Below are 23,848 nucleotides of genomic sequence, written 5' to 3' on the forward strand. Positions count from 1 at the left end.
TCTATTGGAGAACATACGGGGTTATTGTGATGCAATTGAGTGTACACCTAGTCTATGTCTATCGTGATTGGATGAATATAAAGGCTGTATAACATTCGCTTGGGCATTTATATGATTACTACTTCGACAACCATGTTGGATAGTTAACAAAAATACTGAAATAAAACTCGACAAAGTTTATTGATAGGCATGAATTGGTCATCTATACCTACTCCATTCACTTTTATTTTAGCACTCGATTGGCTCTGAAATAATTTTCTCAAGTTTTTGTAACTAGAACGGAGTAAGGTTGGCACTCATGAAATGTCATAACGTCGTTGCCACCTTAGAACATAGATACATATATCTATAGTCCATTCAAGAATCATTGACATCCCAGTAGGACTTGAAAGTCCAGACGCAGCTTAATATCTGGTCACAAAAGATCTTTAAAAATTTCTGTACTTTCAATCACAGAACTAGAATATATAACCTAGAAAAGTATCTGAAAATAAGAAATATTCAAATTTGAAGCATATTAATCGGCAATCAAAATTGATATAATTATGTTTCCAATTTGTTGGATCAAATTAAGAATGTCAACAGCTCCACAAAACCAAAATTACCTTCGGTCAGTGCATAGATTCACAATAATTGGTCTGTGGATCGCCGTTTATTCACAATACCAACCTGAAATCCGCAACACAAAATCAGAACTTATGGGCTATTACCAACTTAAATTCGATTTTTCATTGCCACCCGAGATGTCAATCATTCTTGAATGGACTATATATTCTAAAGTTGCCACAACTTATATCAAAAATGCCGAAAGTGATTGAAAACGACAGAAGACAGGGTTTCAGGACGTGATATATTGAGGTCCGCTCATTCGAATAGTAGGTATCCCTAAAAATTTCTACAATATATCAGACGGTATCGAACATATTCAATGTAAGTGAACATATATAATGGTTCAATTGAATCTAAACGACTTATATTTTAGCTGAATGTTTCCAGAATCAGAAATATTGTGAATGAAGAGGATAACTAAGAATTCCCTTCTATTGGGAGAACCAAAAACGTGGTGGAATTTGAGAATTTTATTTTAGGGTGAACGAATACTACAGGATTTTCGATGAATGTCATCGTAGAATACAAAAATGAATTTTTCTTTTTTTCATTTGACTTGTGCTATACATTGTAAATGTCTTAAGGGATCAATAAATATATATCAAAGTATTAAAAAAAAACAGCCATAAATAGGAGCCAGTTGTCCTGTTAGTTGTTAATTCATGTGAAATTTTTCTTTAAAGGTGAAGTTCCTCTTGCCTTGAAACTTCTTTTGATTCTTTTGACGTTCATTAGTGCAAGATTATTTTTGTTGAAGAATTTAACATTCTTGTAATTATCGGTTAATGCCTTAGAAAAAAATCCCATTCCCAACCACTGCATTAGATGCATTTAATCTTCGGGATGATTTTTTTTTAAATCTACAACTGAAGTAACATTTGCAAATTTTAGCTAAAGAAGATAATCAACATTAACTCTCCTCAAGCTACTGCATATTTTGTGACAAATTTCTTCCACAGCAAAAATGAATATAGGTATTTAAAAACTGATCTTCTTCCATGCAAATAACTAGATTTGGTATGCCTTCAATCAGTTTGTGCATGTTCGTCACATATTTTCGACTTCATATTTTCCGATATGATTCGACATTACGATAAAATACGTAATTAATGAGACTTTCACTTAGAACGGACTACATAGCGTTGATTTAAAACCCAAAAATGTTCTGACAAGCTTCATAACCTTACTTTTTCGTACTATATATACAGAGTGAAATGTGTCGAATTTCCATGGTCAACCGAGTGCTAAAATAAGAAAGAATGCAGTATACATTCAATACATTGTTCTAAGCAACCAAAGATTTGCCAAATCCCTTGATTGATGCACCAATCGTCTATTAAGTCAAAAGGTCAATTGGTTGAATTAATCATGGAATGTTATTGATATTCGAAGAAACAGTTAGGGTAGGCGGAATTTGGGAAATTTACCCTATGGATATGGCAATGGGTTTTCGGATATATTGTTCATGATGTTTTTTTAACAGTTTCGAAGCTATTGGGTCAATATTTTTCCGTCTGACTAGAATTAAAAGTTTTATCGCAGCTAGCAACAAAGAAATTGGCTGCGTTCTTAAAAATACTCTGCAGATCAGAATGTGGTTAGAACATCGAGGACACCGATAATAAATGTCCCCATATTTTTCCCGATCAAAAGACCAGTCATATATGCTTCGAAGTAGCGAAACTAATACATCAGATCCGATTCAAAGGAGGAGTTAAAGTTAATGGTCAATAAATTTAATGGCAGAAATTACGGAGAAGCGAATGCGGCTGGCAATGTATGTACATCAGCAGCAGGATCATCCCAGAGATCTATTTCAAGCTGAGTACCTACTCTCCAGAGTCTCTCGTTTTAATTCTTTTCACCTATTTCTAAATGACTATTTTTAGAGGTAGGTTCCTGACTCACTGCGGCGGTCAATGCTGCAATGTTAATCGCATTAGCGCATTTGACTGCCATAATTCATGGAGATTTTTTTCCTAAGCAGTTTCTGTTGGAGGAAGCGGAAAGGAGCTTACGTTGTAGCTGTGGAGGCGGATTTTGTTGCTTTGAAAAGGTTCACTGGGGGAATGTGTAACCTGAAAACAGAACGATCCTTTTATAATAGTTTCATATCCTATAGTTAGAATTTGGTATGGCAACGGGAAAATATATCTTCGTTTTCTGCCCTTAAATCGGAATTTCTACTCTTGAAACGAACCGAATGGAAGAAATAGTTTTTTTACTCATTAGTTTTTCATTCATACAAAGACTACCGTGGATCAATGGACTGTGGAAAGGGGATATAGGTAGAGGGATGTTACGGCACTTAATGAGCTGTATGTAAGCTCTTCTTTGGAGGTTTTTGGATGAACTGAATCGTTCTGCGAAAAAAAAAGTTGACTGATTCTCATCAGTGGCGAAGATAATGATGAACAATAAGTGAGTAAACTATAAAAAAATTTCATGAAAGAAATGGACTCCTCAATTATTTTTGAACAAAAAAAGGCGTTGAAAGCGTTACATAGCATAATTCTCGAAAAAAATGGGATTCTGTAATGCTATGGTTTCTAACAAAGATTATAGAGTAGAAAGATAGGAAACGCCCTCATATCGCTAGTACTAAAAACCGACTACATTTTGGCCAGTGAAAACACGCGTGACAATGAGATGGCGCTAAAAACGCACTGTCAATACAGGAAAACTTTTTGATAACAGTTTTCTGTTTTTTGATTGAGGGGCGGGAAATTCGAATTCTCTTTCTCGTATTGCATTCCAATATTGACTTTGTTTCTATCAGAAAACAAACATCCTGCGCTACAAAACAAAAGTATGGTTTTGCTTTGTGATCAGGATGTTAGTTTCCATCTAAACATTGTTTGGAATCAATTGATATCAACGAAAAACGCTGTTAGATGTGCTATATGTTTATTTGCAATTCATAAAAAATTTACAAAAATTGAAATATTGAGCAATAAATGAAGCTTTAACTAGGACACTAAAGTATATGGTGATCTGCTATACATTGAAGGTGTTGTTTCTGTACAATAGGTTGTTCTGAATTCATGAACTTAGTTGAATTTGTAAAATATACATACATATATCAGAAGTTATTAAATATGAACCAATATTCAATATACCATCATAGCATACTTCCAGTTACTTACATATGTAGGTATTATTTAAAGAATTTTCAGAACTACACTTAAAGAAAAAAACTTACAGACATATGCAAGACCTGTATGTCAGTATAGTTTCTTGGTGGTTTTTTTATGATTTCCTTATGATATGGTCTCTTCATGACACAATATACAAATTGATTAATGAATGAACAAAACACTCACAGCAGGTTCCCAAATGGAAATCAATAAAACCTCTGCATTTCTGAATATATTGAAAGAGTAGCAATTGAGAATCATTGAATGGACCTATAAAGATCATAATTTCCCCTTAATAGGCCGTTCATGCAAGGGATGCTTTCTGCATACAACAATTTACGTCGATGAACAGTTCTCAATTGACCTTCAGTAAAATGTTCATTGCACATGGTGTAGTTAGTAGTGTTTGCTGAAGTAATTGTCTTCAAGCCCTGAGAATTTTATCCACTTCGGAGCACTGAAAATTAGAATCAATGAATGACCGATTCACGTGTTACGACTTTTAATACTTACGCTTCCATTTTCCTTAGTTGAGTGAAAAACTTAATCACGTGAAATACATTTTATTATTTGATCCACCGTTCTTCACCATTCAATAATTTTCGAACAATATTTTGATGTTTTCACCAAGAAATAAGACAAAAAACTTCAAAAATCAGCAACTAGAACGAGCCAGATAAACAAAAAGCGGAATGAGAATCAAAACATTCAAAACCTCTTCGATCAAAATTGACATCTGAAATTTTAAAAAAATGTCATATATTTCTGCAAATGGCACTCAAATTAATATTTTAACCAGTCTTAGCGTCTTAAAAACACGCGTGACACACAGATGGCGCTCAAATCGCTTTAGTCGCCTCGTTTCCCATCTTTCTACTCTATAATCGTTGGTTTCTAACTGAGCCATTCGTTGTTTATCTCGAAAAACATAATGAACGTCTGTCACGTTAATAGTCATCATATTGACTTCGAAATTGACTACATCATCTTTCGTGAATCATGTCAGAGAACAGAATATTTTATGGACACCTGCCTATTATTTTCTTCGGAAGAAGCAGTCCGTGTTTCAGTTTTCAGTTAAAATGCAGAGATATCATCAGAAAATGACTTTTTTCTCGTGAATGGTGCTCCACCTGGCTTTAAATGAAGGGGAAGTCTATAACTGTGAATATACTCCATTCACTTTTATTTTAGCACTCGGTTGGCCATGGAAATTTGACACATTTCACTCTGTATAGTACGAAAATGTGGGGTGGAGCTGGTCAAAATATTTTTGGGTTTTAAATCAATGCTATGTTGCCGTTCTACGTAACAGTTTTTGTTATTACGTATTTTATCACAATGTCGAATATCTTCGGAAAATATGTGACGAATATAATTGAAGTTTATACAAACTGATTGAAGGCATACCAAATCCAATTGTTTGTTGTAGTAAATACACTCCATTCACTTTTATTTTAGCACTCGGTTGGCCATGGAAATTTGACACATTTAACTCTGTATAGTACGAAAATGTGGGGTTATGAAGATTGTCGAATCATTTTTGCGTTTTAAATCAACGCTATGTTGCACGTTCTACGTAAAAGTTTCTGTTATTACGTATTTCATCACAATGTCGAATCTCTTCGGAAAATATCAACATAATTGAAGTTTATACAAACTGATTGAAGGCATACCAAATCCAGTTATTTGCATGGAAAATACAAGAGATCAGTATAATATCATAATATGCACTAGCTTGAGGAGAGTTAATGTTCGTTATCTTCTTTGGCTAAAGTTTGACTACGTTACATCAGTTGTAGATTTCAGAAATATTAACCCGAAGATGAAATGCATATTATGCAGTGGTTGGGAATGGGTATCTGCCGAAGGAATTAACAGATAATTACAAGAATGTTAAATTCTTCAACAAAAATCATCTTGCATCAATATAAGTAAAAGGAATTGAAGGAAGTTTCAACTCAAGATGAACTTCACCTTTGAACAAAAATTTCACATGAATAAACAATTAACAGGACAACTGGCTCGCATTTGTGAGGCTTTTCATCTTAATACATTGATATAATAATAATAATTAGGTATTTATTGGTACCTTAAGACATTTACAATGTATAGGACAAATCAAATGAAAAATAGAAAAATCAATTTTCGGGAACTAATACTACGATGACAATCATCGAAAATCCTGTAGTAAACTTTTCGCATTAATTCACTCAAACATAAAATTCTCAAATGCCACCACTTTTTTGGGTCTCCCAATCGAAGGAAATTCTTTGTCATCCTCTTCATTCACAATCTTTCTGATTGTGGAAATATTCAGCTGAAGTATAAGTCGTTTAGATTCAGATGAAACATCAAATTAATTCTCTATTCTCTTACATTGAATATGTTCGCTACCGTCTGACGTAGAGTATTGTGGATTTTAGAATATCAGGGTATAAGTATTTGAAAGAGCGGACCTGAATTCTAAATAGCACTTCCTGAAACCCTGTCTCTTTCCCCTATCACTTTCGGCATTTTCGTAATAAAAATTTATATTCGTTGTGGCAACGGCGTTGTGACATTAACGACATTTCATGAGTGTCAATCTTACTCCGTTCTAGTTACAAAAACTTGAGAAAATTATTTCATGGTCAACCGACTGCTAAAATAAATTTGAATGGGGTATACTAGCAGAGTTCCAGAATTACATCTCGGAGGAAAGGAAGCGAGCAGATTTTCAGGTTACTTTGCTCTGAGGTAGGAACCTCCATGGATTGGACGGTACTGAAGTAACAGATTGAAAAGATGCGATTCTGGAAGGAGCCAACTGAATTTCATTCGTGTCTGCCAAATTTTGACAAATCTCTCGCAAATTGATTGTTTTTTGTAGGTCATGTTGAAGATTTTCTAGAGCCCATGGACTTAAGGTTTCTTCATATTCTGAAATACATGACAGTAAATCTGGACATCCTGTATAGAGCTGTGTATGATCGGCTAGTACCTATGTCTAGCGAACTCATTCGGTTGCGTCAGTTGAAATTTCCTATTTGCTACATACTGAGTGGTTAAATTTACACCATTGGACGATACTAGCTAAAATTCATACGAATGGTGAAAAATTTCCAATAACGATTTTCTACGACGAAGAATGGATGGACACATCGTCATATTCTTCTGAATATAATTCTGTTGGAAGATGTATGTGGGTGCTGAAACATTTGGGACACGGATTTTGTTGTATGTTCAGTATATGTATACAATGTTTTTGGTGTGATGCATCATAGTATTGTAGATATAAACATCGTATTTGTTGCTTATCCATTCGATGGCAGAACTCAACTCAAGAAGAGAAGATTGAGAAAATTATATCCTCATGAAATTTGAGATTTTCGAAAATGACGAATACTCCAATATCATTTATTCCTATACAAAGTGTCTGTAAGCAAATGCGAACGACTAAGAGAGATGATTCTTCGATGAAAATAAGCAGGGGTAGTTCCTATAAATTTTTTCAAAATCTACTTCCCTTCCAACATAAAGCCTTTGGAAGGCGATGACGAGTCTCGCACAGATCTCATAACTTTATTTCAAGGTGTTGAAAATAACAACCCCTTATGATTTTCCTTCAAAAATTGTTTTCGTGGTACAGATTTTCGATAAATAAAATTCTCTTATGGTTTTCCATTCAATTCTGGAGAAAAAAAGTCTCTTGCAAAATTTCGATACTGTCGATTCTTTTCTCGGAATAAATAAAAACTTACAAGCAGTTGTGATCACTGTTCTATCCACTTCATCGTATAAGTTCCATAGAATGACTAACTGTCAACTCGCCATCGCCTTCCAAAGGCTGTATCTTGGAAGGGAGGTCGATTTCGAAAAAAAATATAGGAACTGCCTATTTTCAATTTTCATGAAGGAATCATCTCCCTAAGTCCTTCGCATTTCCTTACAGACACTCTGTATAAAAATAAAGAATGATCACGTCTATTAACAGGGAGGCAATGAATATAATAATAAGGATAAATTCAGATGCATACCACTCGACGATATGAATATCAACAAGGCCCCAAATGGAGTACGCTCCACCGAAGAAAAGCAGAAGAACAAGAATTAGGGAAAATATGGGACATATGCTATTGTCTTCGTCTTGGTTTCCATCTGGAGGGGATTGAATCGGACACCGTTTCATGTTGGCTGGCGCTCTAGGTAAATATTACCCAGTAGAACACGCCAACATTGAATAAAGTTCCATCAATTCCAAACGTTCTCCACCGTAGAAAAATGCTATGTCGCTCTGATGAGGCCAAATGAGGCCGAAACCATGGTCAGCATTTGCTTTTCTTCAGTGGAGCGTACTTCATTTGGGGCCTTGACGATGGCAAATTGGCTAGTTCAATTCAGATCGTAACACTTGTTGATATTCATATCGTCGGGTGGTATGCATCTGAATTTATCCTTATTACTCTGTATAAAGTATCATCAAGAGTTTCACGTTTGCAGATATTTGTGTAACTGCCTATCCTAGGTCTGATCTGAGTTCCAAAACGTTTTGAATTGAATTACATTTACAATAATTCATATCGATCTATACTATACAGGATGTTTCATCTCAGACGAGCCACGCCGTATAGTTCTTATCTCATAGTGATTGGAAAAATTTCTCTTAACACTTCGGCTGATTTTGTTTTGGGGACATTTTTTGACGTATATTTGAGAGACTTCCAAGATCTTTCAAATGAAGTATCACTCAATCCCTCTCCCTTATTCAATTTTGAGGTTTTGAAGCACCCCCTCTTAGGGAGCTGCTCGATCAAGCCTCAAATATACGTCAAAAGATGTCCCCCAAAAAAAAATCATTCGAGATGTTTCGGGAAATTTTTCCAATAACTATAGGACAAGAAATATACGGGGTGGCTCGTCTGCGATGGACACCCTGTATGTAGGGTATTGCGAATAACAATTTTTGTTGAAACGTTTCAAAAAAAATATTCTTCACTCAACGAAGAAAGCCCTTGTATCAAAAGAAATTTCATTTATTCTATCTCAATATCGAGAAAGTCTATCAGTCGAATCAAAATAAATAATTATCTTGGAAGAACATTTCCCACACTTCAATATGTCTGTGTAAGTAACTATTCCTCCATCACCCTCACGGATTTGGTCTAATTGAAATGTGACAAATATTTGATGCCAGTCTGAGTTCAACAAACAGTAGTTGTCCTCAGAAATATTCAGCTATATCCGACGAAGGATACGTATCCAGTAATATGGGGATATGAAAGCGGGGTTTCACTAGACTATATCATATTGGGGAGAGGGTCAAGCGGAATTAGTTTACTCTAGGAACTTGGGCAAATAGATTTTCTAATGAATAGTTTTCATAGGTGGAACGTGTGGATGTTATTATTGTACGCTTACTCTAATTCCTAGGGGTGAGGTTGGAATAGAAAGGATGTGATTTGTTGGGGGTTAGATCACCCCTTCTGCGGTATAAGTAAACTTATCTAACGCTTCTTGTACGAGGATATATTGAAAAATTCTTAGCCTACTATAGAAACAAATAAAATTTCGATGTCAAAATATTTCATCACTCAGCATATTCTCCTCTTAATTTGGTATATTTATTACAGCGAACCTGCAACTTTTCTAGACCTTTAAAAAAAAATTTTCTTCTTGCTCTGCAAACCAGACCTCCACAGCTTTTATTACCTCCTCGTTGGAAGAAAATTTACGACCTTTTGAACTTTTATTCAGTTGAGGAACGAGATGATAGTCGGATGGAGCCAAATCTGGTGAATAAGGGGGGTGTTCTAGTAATTGAAACCCTAAATCACGAATTTTTTGCATGGCAACATGAGATTTGTGTTCAGGGGCTTTCAGCATCTTTTCACTTAAATTTTTTTCCGTAGAGTGGTCAGTAATATCAAATAGTAATCTCCGGTTATTGTTCTACCCTTATCCAAAAAATCAATCATGATTACTCCATGGCAATCCCAAAAAACTCAAGCAAGAACTTTTCCAGCAGATGTTTGGAGACGAAACTTCTTAGGTCTTGGAGAACCAGAGTGTCCCCATTCCATCGATTGTTGCTGTTGTTGTTTCTGGATCGTAGAAATGTACCCAAGTCTCATCCATAGTAACAATTCGGTTTAAGAAGTCTACATCGTTTTCATATCGAGCACAGATCGAACGCGATGCTTCTACCCTTGCACGCTTTTGGTCAACATTCAAACTTTTGGGGATCCATTTTGCAGAAATTTTTTTCATGACCAAATTGACGTGAACTATATGATGAACGCGTTCGTATGAAATATTCAGTGCTTCAGATATCCGTTTTAGCCCAATTCGACGGTCTGATAATATCATGTCCTCTTTTGAAGCTTGCAGTATAATTTTTCACGGTCGCATACGAAGGACATTGATCACCAAGGGTATTAAGCATATCTTCGTAAATCTGCTTACCTCTTAACCCTTTTAAATACAGGTACTTGATGACGGCTCGATACTCCAATTTTTCGATTTTCACAATTTCGGTGGACATCTTCTTTGTTTCAATTTATTGCGTAACTCTGGTTTACTTTTTTGACCTCAAATTTCACACTGACAATTCTAATGAGTTATTGTTCGTTGCTATGGTAACGCAATATTTTTTATGCATGGAACTGGTCTAGGCTAACCAGAGATCAATACAGGATTGGGATAAAATTTGGCACCAAACTAATATATTTAAAACGGAACGGACGGTAATTTTGAAATTTATTGTCAGGAGGTGAATGGCAAGCACTTCGAACATTTAAAATGATTTTTTTTTAAATTATTTTCAATAAATTTTTTCTACTAGTAAAAGCTCTGTATTTCTTCTTCTTATAGATTTTCATAAAAAATAAATCATGAAAAGCAGAAAGAGTTATCTAATACAAAGTATTTCGTTTTATTTCTCACTATTGATACAAATAACAACGATTTATTTATTTGAATGGATTTTTTCTCAAATGTACAAAAAGACTGAATTTCTTCTTTTTACAGATAATTTTTACATGGAACCCGATATGGACAGATCCGAAACAAGGTGCACTTTCAGAATCTACAGAAATATACAGGGTGTCCGATTCATTTAAAAATTTTTTTGTCATTTCCGGTTAAACCGGAAGTATCTCATTAATGAAAATATGCTCATCAGATGCATTGTGGTCCATTACACTCCGCTGCCAAATTTCAAAAATATATATCGCCCGTTTTGTTTTAAAGATATTAATTTGGTGCCAAACTTTATCCCAACCCTGTATATGCTCGTATAACACTTTTATAACATGTTCATCCCTATCAATTGTAGAGCAATGTAGATAAAGCAATCTACAAAATATCCGCACAAACAGAAAATTCAGTGCAAGGTTGTCAATTTTCCTTGAATCAATCGACTCAATATTACAGATAGAAGTTATGAGTAGTTTATACCACGGGACTTTCTCGCTATCCGTATATCGCGTAAAGGGGGAAAGACTACCAGAATGTGAGGGGTTGCCAGAACACTTGAACGATATGTAGAAGCTACGAATATTACAATAGTTTCCGCTTTCGTCGAAAAAATGGCGGCACTTAACGAACGTCTTTTTTCAATTTCACTAGGATACAAATTGTAGCCAATGGCGAGACTTTTCACGAAATTTTTCTATGTGTAAATTCATAGAAGAAATAATTTCACCTCGGAAAGTTAATAGCATGAATAAATATTCGTTCTTCAATGAAAAAACGACGAACAAGAAAATTTCTGACCTTCCGAGATGACGAACTGATTGAACTGAATTATAATAAAAACTCCATATAAATTAGTGGTTTCTGATGTAAGATATTCATTGTCTCCTTCTGAACTGACCACTAAAACGGAGTAAACTCCTCTTAAGATTTTTATTCACACCTTCCAAAACTCAAACCTTCAACAAGTTTCGGTACATGCAATGAAAATCCCAAATTTCCCGTTTTATGCGTTCCACGAAAATATCACCCATCATAAAATTCAACACACCATGTCGAATGTCACGCAGTGTCATGACGTTTTTTCGAACATTTGATAGGGCCATAAATTCTGTCTCATGTACATCCATACCGATAGAGGTTAAATAGTGCGGTTTTTCCGTGATTTACTCCTGAGAATAATGGCATAAGCTGCATACGTGCTATATATACGAAAATGACGATTAATGCTCTGGGCCATACCGACCGCAGTAAAGCCACTTTTACGATGCTCTATATCTGTGAAAAATGACTAGATATTTCACACTTCCTATAATGTCATCGGTGATCAAGTATGTGCGGCAAAGCTCATCCCTGAATTTTAAAATTCAGGGAATTCACAAATTTTCACCTGTCTGCTCTGCATTTTCAAAAATGGTTAATGATGTTGTTAGTGAAAACTTATTTTATTTTTTTAAACAACATTAACATCAAGTAACTCATTATTCAAGCTCAGTAACTGAGCTCCATAATGGCCGAGTTTTTGTACTGGATATTTGCATTCAATTATACTTCATTCAAATTTATTTTAGCAGTCGGTTGGCCATGAAATAATTTTCTCAAGTTTTTATAACTAGAACGAAGTTAGGTTGGCACTCATGAAATGTCGTTAATGTCATAACGCCGTTGCCACAACTAATATCAATTTTTATTACGAAAATGTCGAAGGTGATTGAAAAAAGAGACAGGGTTTCAGGAAGTGCTATTTAGAATTCAGATCCGCTCATTCAAATAGTTATACCCTGATATTCTAAAATCCACAATACGTCAGACGGTAGCGAACATATTCAATGAAAGAGAATTTATATAATGTTTCATCTGAATCTAAAAGACTTAATTTCAGCTGAATATTTCCACAATCAGAAAGATTGTGAATGAAGAGGATGACAAAGTATTTCCTTCAATTGGGAGACCCAAAAAAGTGGTGGCATTTGAGAATTTTATGTTTGAGTGAATTAATGCGAAAAGTTTACTATAGGATTTTCGATAAATGTCATCGGAGAATAAGTTCCCTAAAATGGATTTTTCTATTTTTCATTTGACTTGTCCTATACAATGTAAATGTCTTAAGGTACTAATAAATACCTAATTATTTTTATTACATCAATGTATTGAGATGAATAGCCACAAATACGCGCAAGTTGCCCTGTTACTTGTTTATTTATGTGAAATTTTTGTTCAACGGTGAAGTTGCATCTCAACTTGAAACTTAATTACTTTTACTTATATATTGATGCAAGATGATTTTTGTTGAAGAATTTAACATTTTGTAATTATCTGTTAATTCCTTCGGGAGATACACATTCCTAACCACTGCATCATATGCATTTCATCTTCGGGTTAATATTTTTGAAATCTACAAATGATGTAAGCCAAAGAAGATAACGAACATTAACTCTCCTCAAGCTAGTGCATATTATGATATTATACTGATCTCTTGTATTTTCCATGCAAATAACTGGATTTGGTATGCCTTCAAACATTTTGTATAAACTTCAATTATGTTCGTCACATATTTTCCGAAGAATTCGACATTGTGATAAAATACGTAATAACAGAAACTTTTACGTAGAACGGGCAACATAGCGTTGATTCAAAACCCAAAAATGTTTTGACAAGCTTCATAACCCCACATTTTCGTACTATACAGAGTGAAATGTGTCAAATTTCCATGGACAACCGACTGCTAAAATAAAATTGAATGAAGTATAGATAAGCCATACATGTGGAATCAGCATACCTCAACTGAAAGCTTCCAATAACGCTTCAATGATAATAGACCAATCGTAACTTTTATAATAATCTGAAATTGTTATGTATAGCTTCAGCATACTGAAGACTAGTAGTTTGGTCGAAAACAGGATATCGCTTGCATTTTAGATATCGCTAAATACCTTACATCTACAATATTCATAATTCAATGTTAATGCGAATTCCTTTTGGTCTATGGGAAAACCCTGCTTTTTCAGAAGAACCTATATCTATTTACTGTTATTTCGATTACTTGTAGATACGATCCATTTTGCAGCAATTTTTCCCATGTCCAAATTGACGTGAACTATATGATGAACGCGTTCTTATGAAATATTCAGTGCTTCAGATATCCATTTTAGCCCAATTCGACGGTCTGATAAAATCATGTCATGAACTGCATCGATATTTTCGGGGACTGACACAGAAACTGGCCTTCGCGATCGGTCACCCTCTTCAATGGAAAATTCACATCTTTTGAAGCTTGCAGTCCAATTTTTCACGGTCGCATACGAAGGACATTGATCACCAAGGGTATCAAGCATATCTGCGTGAATCTGCTTACCTCTTAACCCTTTTAAATACAGGTACTTGATAATTTCTCGATACTCCAATTTTTCGATTTTCACAATTTCGGTGGACATCTTCTTTCTTTTAATTTATTGCGTAACTCTGTTTTACTTTTTGAACTCAAACTTCCACTGACACTTCTAATGAGTTATTGTTCGTTGCTATGGTAACATAATATTTTTTTTATGCATGGAATTGGTCTAGGCTAACTAGATAAATACATCCTCTTACATTTAGCAATGAATTTGGCGAAAAAAAAAAACGATTTATTGGCACAAATTTCGACAAAGCACAAACAGTGCACTGAGAAATTGAAGTGAATTGAATAGGTTCTTCCTATTCCTTTTCTACTTAAGATGTGTTATAGTATTATATTGAACATGAATCATGATGGAACCTACACTCAACTTATGAACTTGATCTTTTAGATATAAGAGTTTTCGTCATTTTCTTCGTGATAGATATTTAATCAACTAGGTTATTAATGAAAGCGATTAATGATTGAGATATTTTAATGTTCGAGATCATTAATCGCTCAATTAATAAACGAGTTGATTACAAGATTTTTCGGTAGACCACATTTTGTATTGAATGTGAATTCTTAATTGCAAAAATTTTCTATCGATACCTAGTTAAATTTGACACCTTATATGTTTTCTATGTTCATATCGGAATGTTGATATTATTTATGCTGCCGATCGAACAATTCGCGAAGTCCTTAAAGGGCATATTCGAGTTGTGTCATTTTGATATCGTTCCCTATAATATTAAGGAATGTGTGGAGCTGGTGGAAGCTGGAGTTGTAGTACATAGATATATTGATTACTCTCTAACCATCATAATTTTTCTGCAACCTCCACAATTCATCTCTTCTCAATTCACCCCCTAGATACTACGAAAATCAATGCGACATACAAATGAAATAATTATTTGGGAAGCTGCTGAATACTTCTATGTTCGATTACCCATGACAATAATGCATTAATAGGAAATTAACCAATAAAAGGGTTCATTAACAGCTAAGTTCGTGTACGTTAAACAGTGCTATTATTAAGAGGTCGTCGGAAAAAAAAAATTAATAGTCAATTTGATCATTAAAATTGACTATATCTCAGACTGAGTTACAGAAAGGAAAATCGAAGAAAAATTGGGTTCCATAGTTTTTATTTCGGAACCTACCCTAATTTACGTGAAAGACTGAAGAAAAAATTTGATTATTGATTGCATTTTCCCAGATGGTATAATTATAATACTACTATATGAATTCGGCAACTGATTCACTTTAAGGATATTTCTCAAATGTAAATATTTCGGGGAAAGCCCCTTTTTTATAACTCGGGCTTGGGTTTCACGCTCCAGGCGATAAAATTTGATATGTCCTTTATCAAGGAGGGAACATATTTGCATAACTGGCGATGAAAATTCATGAATTTCGCGAGTGGGTTGTGTCAAGTTTGTAATAAACTTTATTATCTGAAGATGAAAAATTCGCTGTGTGCTACTTCAGTTTTTTATCTCTGGTAATGAAACAATGCTATTCTTTTCAGTTATCACCCTTCTGTGTTCCTACTCCTGTTGTCCTGGATGGTTTCATCTACCAATGGGGGCGATTCATTTTTACTTCCAGCATCATTCGTGATTGGAGGCAGTCCAACTGCAGGTAGGTGTATTTACTGTAATTATTGGAAACCGAAAAACGAACTTGAAAGTTTAAGAAACATCTAAAAAATTGAATTTCTATCGTACATAATATAATATATGATTCTTACTCAATTCATTCTGTACCTACAACAACCTGGAAAAGGACAATTTATGTTGTACCACAAAAGTAAAGTTTATTGCATGAGTTTTCTGCAAGTACAAAGTGAAGTGTGCAAAACATTTTTCCAATTTGACGGTGAAAAAATGTGCAATATGATGCTTCTCTTCGTGTTCTCATTATTTTCAATGAACAAAAATTTCAAACCGATTCCAAAATGAAGAATTTCACTTCCTGATGAAAATGTCACACATTACGTTTCCAGAGATTCGAATGTTTTCGAATGTTCGAACATGCACCTAATTCGGACATTGGTTTTTTTATTTTTGAATCGTTTAACAATTTATTTATGCCTTTAGAGTTTTTGAATACATGAACAACTGAAAAAATCAAGAAACCGAGAATCCATAATTATAAGATGGTTTGATAGGGAAACCTAGGTTTGCAACAACACTAAAGAAGTTTTATAAATGTAGAAAAATTACTTACCAAACATGTTACTAGACAAGGCCATACAATCAATGTATAAAAATTCTATAATACAAAGATAATCAATTAGGTATAGACTACTAAACCTCTCAGAAGCTCTGGAAAAAATGGTTCAATAGGGAATACTCCTTCTGACGAACATGATGTATTTTTTATGAAATATCGACTGAAATATACCTTGATAATAAAGGACAACAAATGGAATCTTGATGAGATAGACAAAGAAGGCTGTCTATGAAGTCTGGGACGAACGAGGAAGGTCGTAAAATTTTATGGGATTTTTACGGCCGGTTTCAGTTGAAGCTCGCCAGTAAGTAGGCGACTGCAGATCAACAGCTGTTATTTTATAAACAAGCTGATCGGACATTGTTCTTTTCATTGTCTTGTATGCACTGTTGCCAAATCGTAAACTCCGCACAAAGCGATTTAAAATTCAGAACCCCATATTCGAAGGATGATTTTGAATAGTTTCCGCGGTGAATTTGAAAGAATCATGAATGAAACTCATAATTATTCAGTTTAAACTTGCATATGCAGTGATAACCAAAATTGAGGAGAATTCCCCATACTCTGATATTATTCACATATACAGGGTGGGCAAAATTCGTTGTCTACTGAGAGGATCTCGAGAACTATAGTTGCAGCTAGAAAAAACAGATGACACATTTCCGAGCTCATTTTCGGAGAAACAAAGATATCCTACGATATTTCGTTTTTGAGTTTGACAATTTCGTAGAGTTCTCATAACTTTGTTGTCTTTGAAATTACAAACCCGAAACTTAAACCTTCTACAGGCACTTTTTTACGTAGAATCCACTGATGAACTCCAAATATTTTTTCATTTCCAATCATTAGGTGAACTTTCATTTTTTTGAATGCAAACTTTTATTGAATTTTTTATTTTTGAATTGAAAAAAATCTTTTGTCAGTACATTCTTTCTATGAGAGTGCCTAAGAAGGTTTAACTTTTAGATCTGTAACTACAAGGACAAACAAGTTATGAGAACTTTTCGGAATCGTCAAAATCTCAGTTTTTGTTTATAACAGGAAATCTAAAAATCAAAGGCCGATTTCTGTTTTTAGTCATGATAGAAGAGCTCGAGAATGTGTCATCCTTCTTCTTCTAGCTGCTATAGTTCTCGAGATCCCTCGGTAGACAACGAATTTTGCCCAGCCTGTACAGCGTTATACCTGAACTACAACATTTTAACCCAACGAGATAGAGGAATGGCACATTAAGTTCGTCTTTTTTCGAAAAACTAATAACTGCATTCCACTATCTTTTTTTGTTTTCGAGTTCACATTTGGGCGATTTCAACTTTGGTCACGTTTCCCTTTGTGCTAAGATGTTGAAATGAAAACATTATTGAGACACTTTGATAGCAATCCAATGGCGTACTGTGATTTTTTCCAACAGGTTTATTTGCTGAGCTATAATATAAAGTTGTGTTTTTTAGTTTGAAAACAGTAGTTTAAAATGACTTAAAAAAATCGTCATTTCTTTCCCGTTCCAGAAATATATAATACATCGCCCTCTAAGTCATTTCAAACTACATAAGAACAAACACATTTTTATATTATAGCTCAACAAAATACCTGTTAGAAAATATCATAGTAAGCCACTGGATTGCTATCAATAACTGTCTAAATAATGTTTTCATTTCAGTCCTAGCTTAAACAGAAACAGAGATAATGCCCAAAGTTAAAATTTTCATTTTGACCTATAATTCGAAAACAAAAGAAGATAGAGGAATGCTTATGGCTTTATTAGTTTATCGAAAAAAGACGAATGTAATGTATCATTCATTTTTCTCTATCTCGTTGGGTTGAGAAGATGAAGTTCAGGTATCACCAATTTTGCCCACCCTGTACCTAGGTATAGATTTTCAGCTTGTTTATTGGCGAATAAATTGTAGAGCTTTCTAGATGCATTGAAAAAGAGGCATTACATATAAAATCGAGGACCATCTTCAACATCCTCTTGGACAGGTAAACTGAAGAATAGTAAAATCTTTTTTCTGTACACCTAGACCTAGATTGAAGTGACTTGCGTTGATGATGTCCAAACTATATTATCACTCTGTGTTGGCTTAGTGGTGGGCGCAATTCAATTGGTTGGATATTGCCGAATGAATTCGTGACCACCAATGTTGTGATTTATTGGATATTCGCATATGAATCAATATTTGGCCTAGCACTAATTACATTATGTTTGTATGCAACTCATAACTTGCCTGCTATAATTAGGACCTGTAGTAGATCAAAGCGATACAGTAATTTATGCTAATCGACCCTTAAGAAAACACGTTAATCGAAATCGTCACGTAGCTTTATCAGAGTTATAATGCTACGTACATATTAACCTCATTATGTTGTGACCATAAAATTCAATCCCATTCGAGAAAGAAATCTGGCAGAAAATCCCCCAGTGCAACCACGGCCAAATTACTCGGTTGAAACGAGAAACGAGAAATCGAACTCGAATTTCACACATTCCACCATATACAGGGTGTTGAATAGGGGGTAATGAATGGATAATATGATACCTGCGTTCAGAGGACGTTGTGGCGGTTCAAAAAAATATATTTTATGTTTCGTAGAAGTCCCTCGGTTTTCGAGATATTCAAGATTTTCGAAATTCAAAAAAATTACACCTTTTCCCACTCTTTTTGATAAGATTCCAAATGAAGGAATTTTTGCAATAAATTCTCTGGATAGTATTCCTGAATTCATGCGCTATCGAATGTTATTCATGATTTCTAGGGCGCATTCATAGTTTTGTTTTAACAAAGATCTAACTCAAATTTTCTGTTCTGATTATTTTTTTTCCTGACTTCAACCTAACGTGATATAAAAAAAATAATGGTGACCTGAGTGCCAAAGTGAGAAAGAACATGCATGAACATACATAGGTGTATACTGTATAGTACTGTAGAGCATATATTAGATCTCATGCTGGCCACTTCGAACACTTTTTGTGAAATTCAATTCACTAAATTGTTATTTTCTCTCAATTTATTTCATGATTGAACTCCATAGTAATGAAACCAATATTTTTCAGTTAATTTCAAGTAATTTTAGTGGACTTCAGCATTTTTCTGCTGAAGAAAAGAAAGCTGCTTCATTTGAAATTCCCTTTGAAACGTAAATTTCATTACTGAGGGGCCCAATTATGATAGAAAACGAGAAGAGTATCAATTATGAAATATCGTTCCAACGAATTGAGCTGAAAAGTTGTTTAAAGTTGCCACTATGAGCTCTAATACATCAATATATGTTCTACACCTTCTAATGGATGATTTGTTTAGGAGGATAGATATAATGAAAACTTCTTAGCCTATTATAGAACAAAATGTCAATGTTAAAATATTTTATTACTCAAATTATTCGCCTCTTAATTGGATACATTTATTACAGCGAAACTGCAACGTCTCTAGACCTAAAAAAAAAGTTTCTTCTTGCTCTGCAAACCAGACCTACACAGCTTTTATTATGTCCTGGTTGGAAGAAAATTTACGAACTTTTAAACTTTTTTCAGTTGGGGAAAGAGGTGATAGTCGAATGGCGCCAAATCTGGTGAATAAGGGGGGTGTTCTAGTAGTTCAAACCCTAAATCACGAATTTTTTGCATGGTTACATGAAATTTTTATGCAAGGGCGTTGTCCTGCAAAAACAAAACACCTTGGGATAGCTTTTCGCGTCTTTTCTCTCAAATTTTTTCCCGTAGAGTGGTCAGTAATGTCGAATAGTAATCTCCAGTTATTGTTCTACCCTTATCAAAAATATCAATAATGATTACTCCACAGCAATCACAAAAAACTGAAGCAAGATTTTTTCCAGCAGATTTTTGGACACGAAACTTCTTAGGTCTTCGAGAACCAGAGTGTCGCCATTCCATCGATTGTTGCTTTGTTTCTGGATCGTAGAAATGTACCAAAGTCTCATCCATAGTAACAATTCAATTTAAGAAGTCTACATCGTTTTCAAATCGAGCACAGATCGAACGCGATGCTTCTACCCTTGCACGCTTCTGGTTAACATTCAAACATTTGGGGATCCATTTTGCAGCAATCTTTTTAAGGTCCAAATTGACATGAATTATGTGATGAACTCGTTCGTATGAAATATTCAGTCATTCAGTGCTTCAGATATCTGCTTAGCCCAATTCGACGGTCTGATAATATCATGTCATGAACTGCATCGATATTTTGGAAACTGGCTTTCCCGATCGGTCATTACCTTCAATGGGAAATTTACCTCTTTTGAAGCTTGCAGTCCTATTTTCACGGTCGCATATAAAGGACATTGATCAGCAAGGGTACTTCATGATGGCTCAATACTCCAATTTTTTGATTTTCACAATTTCGGTAGACATCTTCTTGCTTTCAATTTATTGCGTAACTCTGGTTTACTTTTTTGACCTCAAACTTCACAGTGACACTTCTAATAAGTTATTGTTCGTCGCTATGGTAAAGCAAATTTTTTTATGCATGGAACTGGTCTAGGCTAACTAGATAGCAATACATCCTCGTATTCTGCTTGCATGTCTCATTTCAGTTGTTGAAAATTGCAAAAAGAAGGTTTATTGAACTAGGACTTGACTTACTGTAATAGGAATTTCTTGTACGAAATACTAGAAATACATGGTTTGTTAGCATTTTGGAATCTCAATAAAACAGCCATGTTTTTTCTCACTTTGTCACTCAGGTAAGTAGGTTGAAATAAAAAAAAGGCCAAACTGGAAATTTAATTAGATTTTTGTTAAAAAAAAATATGAATGGATCGCAAAAATCATAAATCACATTCGTTAGCGCAACTTTCCAGGAAAACTATCCAAAAAACTGATTGAAAAAATTCTTTCACTTGTAGTCTTGCCATCAAAAAGATTGGCAAGGGGTATAATTTTTAGTTTTTGAAAATGTCGAACATCTCGACAACCGAGGGACTTTTACTAATAACAAAACTAATTTTTCTGAACCTCCAATACCAGCAGGTAGCATATTCTCCATTCATGACGCCACATCCTGTATATAGGAAAACAATGCATCTACGCGATATTAACCAATCCATTAGTCACGTCTCCCGCATATTTTCGGCACTAGAAATTTCATTTCTCCAACACATCCGCGTTTTCACGATGTGATAAAACGTCAGGGCTTTTCAATTAACCCAATTTGCGGACATGCTGATTGTGTTACGGATGTATTTCCTGGCGCTGGGTATAACACATTTATCAAGTGGTTCCACCGGCTGGATGAGTGACGGCAACAACCCTGTACATCGATCTCCCAATGTCCATCAATCTCCGAATTCATATCGTGAGGATGTGAATTGGAACATGATCGAATTATGACATCCTGGCGGGGTTGATTGAAACCACGTGAAAACATCTGTTTTGTTTGTTGGAGAACCTTTGGAATTACGAATAGACCTCATCAACTGAAAGCAAGGAATAGGAAAACGCAGAAGATTCTACAAAAAATATTTATCAATTCTGGAACAATTCTTTTATATTCCATATCAAATTAAAGCCTCGTAGTTGACTACTCCCAGCTGACCATACAACCGAGCAGCTATAAAGCAGACATAAATATTTCGTTCCTTATTTCATCACATACGAGGATGTAATGGATATCTAGTTAGCCTAGACCAGTTGGATGAATAAAAAAAATATTGCGTTACCATAGCAACGAACAATAACTCATTAGAAGTGTCAGTGTGAAGTTTGAAGTAAAAAAAGTAAACCAAAGTTACGCAATAAATTAAAAGAAAGAGGATGTGTACCGAAATTGTGAAAATCGAAAAATTGGAGTATCGAGCCATTATCAAGTACCTGTATTTAAAAGGGTTAAGAGGTGATCATGTTCACGAAAATATGCTTAATACCCTTGGTGATCAATGTAGTTCGTATGCGACCGTGAAAAATTGGACTGCAAGCTTCAAAAGAGGTAAATTTTCCATTGAAGATGATGACCGGTCAGGCCTTTTTCTGTGTCAGTCCCCGAAAATATCGATGCAGTTCATGACATGATTTTATCAGACCGTCTAATTGGGCTGAAACGGATATCTGAAGCACTGAATGTTTCATACGAATGTGTTCATCATATTAGTTCACGCTAATTTGGAATGAGAAAAATTGCTGCAAAATGGATCCCCAAATTTTTGAATGTTGACCAAAAGCGTGCAAGATTAGAAGCATCGCGTTCGATTTGTGCACGATTTGAAAACGATGTAGACTTCTTGAACCGAATTGTTACTATGGATGAGACTTGGGTAGGTACATTTATTTCTACTATTCAAAAACAAAGCAACAATCGATGGAATGGCGATACTCTGGTTCTCCAAGACTTAAGAAGTTTCGTGTCCACAAATCTACTGAAAGTTCTTGCTTCAGGTGTTTGGCATTGCCGTGGAGTAATCATGATTGATTTTTTGGATAAGGTTAGAACAATAACCGGAGATTACTTTTCGACATTACTGACCACTCTACGGGAAAAAAATTGAAGAAAAAATACGCGGAAAGCTATCCAAAGTTGTTTTGTTTTTGAAGGACAACGCCCCTGCACACAAATCTCATATCATGCAAAAAAATCGTGATTTAGAGTTTGAATTACTAGAACAGTGATTTGACTCCATCCGACTATCTTTCCACAACTGAAAAAAAGTTTAAAAGATCGTAAATTTCCTTCCAACGAGGAGATAATTAAAGCTGTGGAGGTCTGGTTTGCAGAGCAAGAAGAAACATTTTTTTTTGAATGGTCTAGAGACGTTGTAGGTTCGCTGTAATAAATGTATCCCATTAAGAGGAGAATAATATTGAGTAATAAAATATTTTGACATTGAAATTTTGTTTGGTTTTATAGTAGGCTAAGAATTTTTCAATATATCCTCGTAGATATAGTATTCAGAGGACAAATATAGAGCATGATCCAGAGAGAAAACAAGCAAATATATCTCCATACTGAAGAGTAGTCAGTAGTTAGTTAAAATATGGATCATTCAAATGTCATGTTCCATATGACAATATGCGGTTCTATCGTTGATATCTTTATGAGATATAAAAAGGATTTTTCCTGGAGAAGGCATCCAAAAAAATATGACAAATTATAGAAATTGATAAAACGATTACTATTGAATTCGGATTTTGGGTTATCGAAGTGTTTAGATTGGTTGAAAATAAAATTCCGAAACACCTCACGTCAGTTCAGTGAGGTATTTGAAAAAACTATGTTTTTATGAACTTCATATTACAAAATTGAGGAAGAATAATTAGTGCACAGAGTAAAAGTACTAAAGAAAATAAATTACATCATGCCAACTGCTGTGTTTATAAAGGGTCTCCAAAGATGATGAAAACACGTGATTATAGTAGAAATATTCCTACATGATTGGCCTCTTCTGCTAATTCTTTTAAACTGACGGCCATTCAATATTTAACTCCGGAGAAGCGTCTTTTGGCCTCATATAAGGTGCGGCAGAAGTCACACTTTGTTTATGTTCGTCGTATTTCTATCGTTATCATTCGAGTATCACATTCTAC

General features: G+C 34.7%; 1 protein-coding gene across 5 annotated transcripts in view; it reads left to right on the forward strand.

Annotated features, from left to right (window-relative positions):
* Window positions 1-23,848, forward strand: part of LOC123312585 (collagen alpha-1(XVIII) chain) — a 329,862-nt gene that overhangs the window by 64,099 nt on the left and 241,915 nt on the right. For all 5 annotated transcript variants that reach the window (XM_044897094.1, XM_044897111.1, XM_044897119.1 and 2 more), the window contains exon 2: window positions 15,608-15,720. In XM_044897094.1, the coding sequence (XP_044753029.1) occupies window positions 15,608-15,720 (113 nt within the window). The remainder of the gene's footprint in view (window positions 1-15,607; window positions 15,721-23,848) is intronic.

The sequence above is a fragment of the Coccinella septempunctata genome, chromosome 1 (assembly GCF_907165205.1).
Source record: "Coccinella septempunctata chromosome 1, icCocSept1.1, whole genome shotgun sequence".
Taxonomy (NCBI): domain Eukaryota; kingdom Metazoa; phylum Arthropoda; class Insecta; order Coleoptera; family Coccinellidae; genus Coccinella; species Coccinella septempunctata.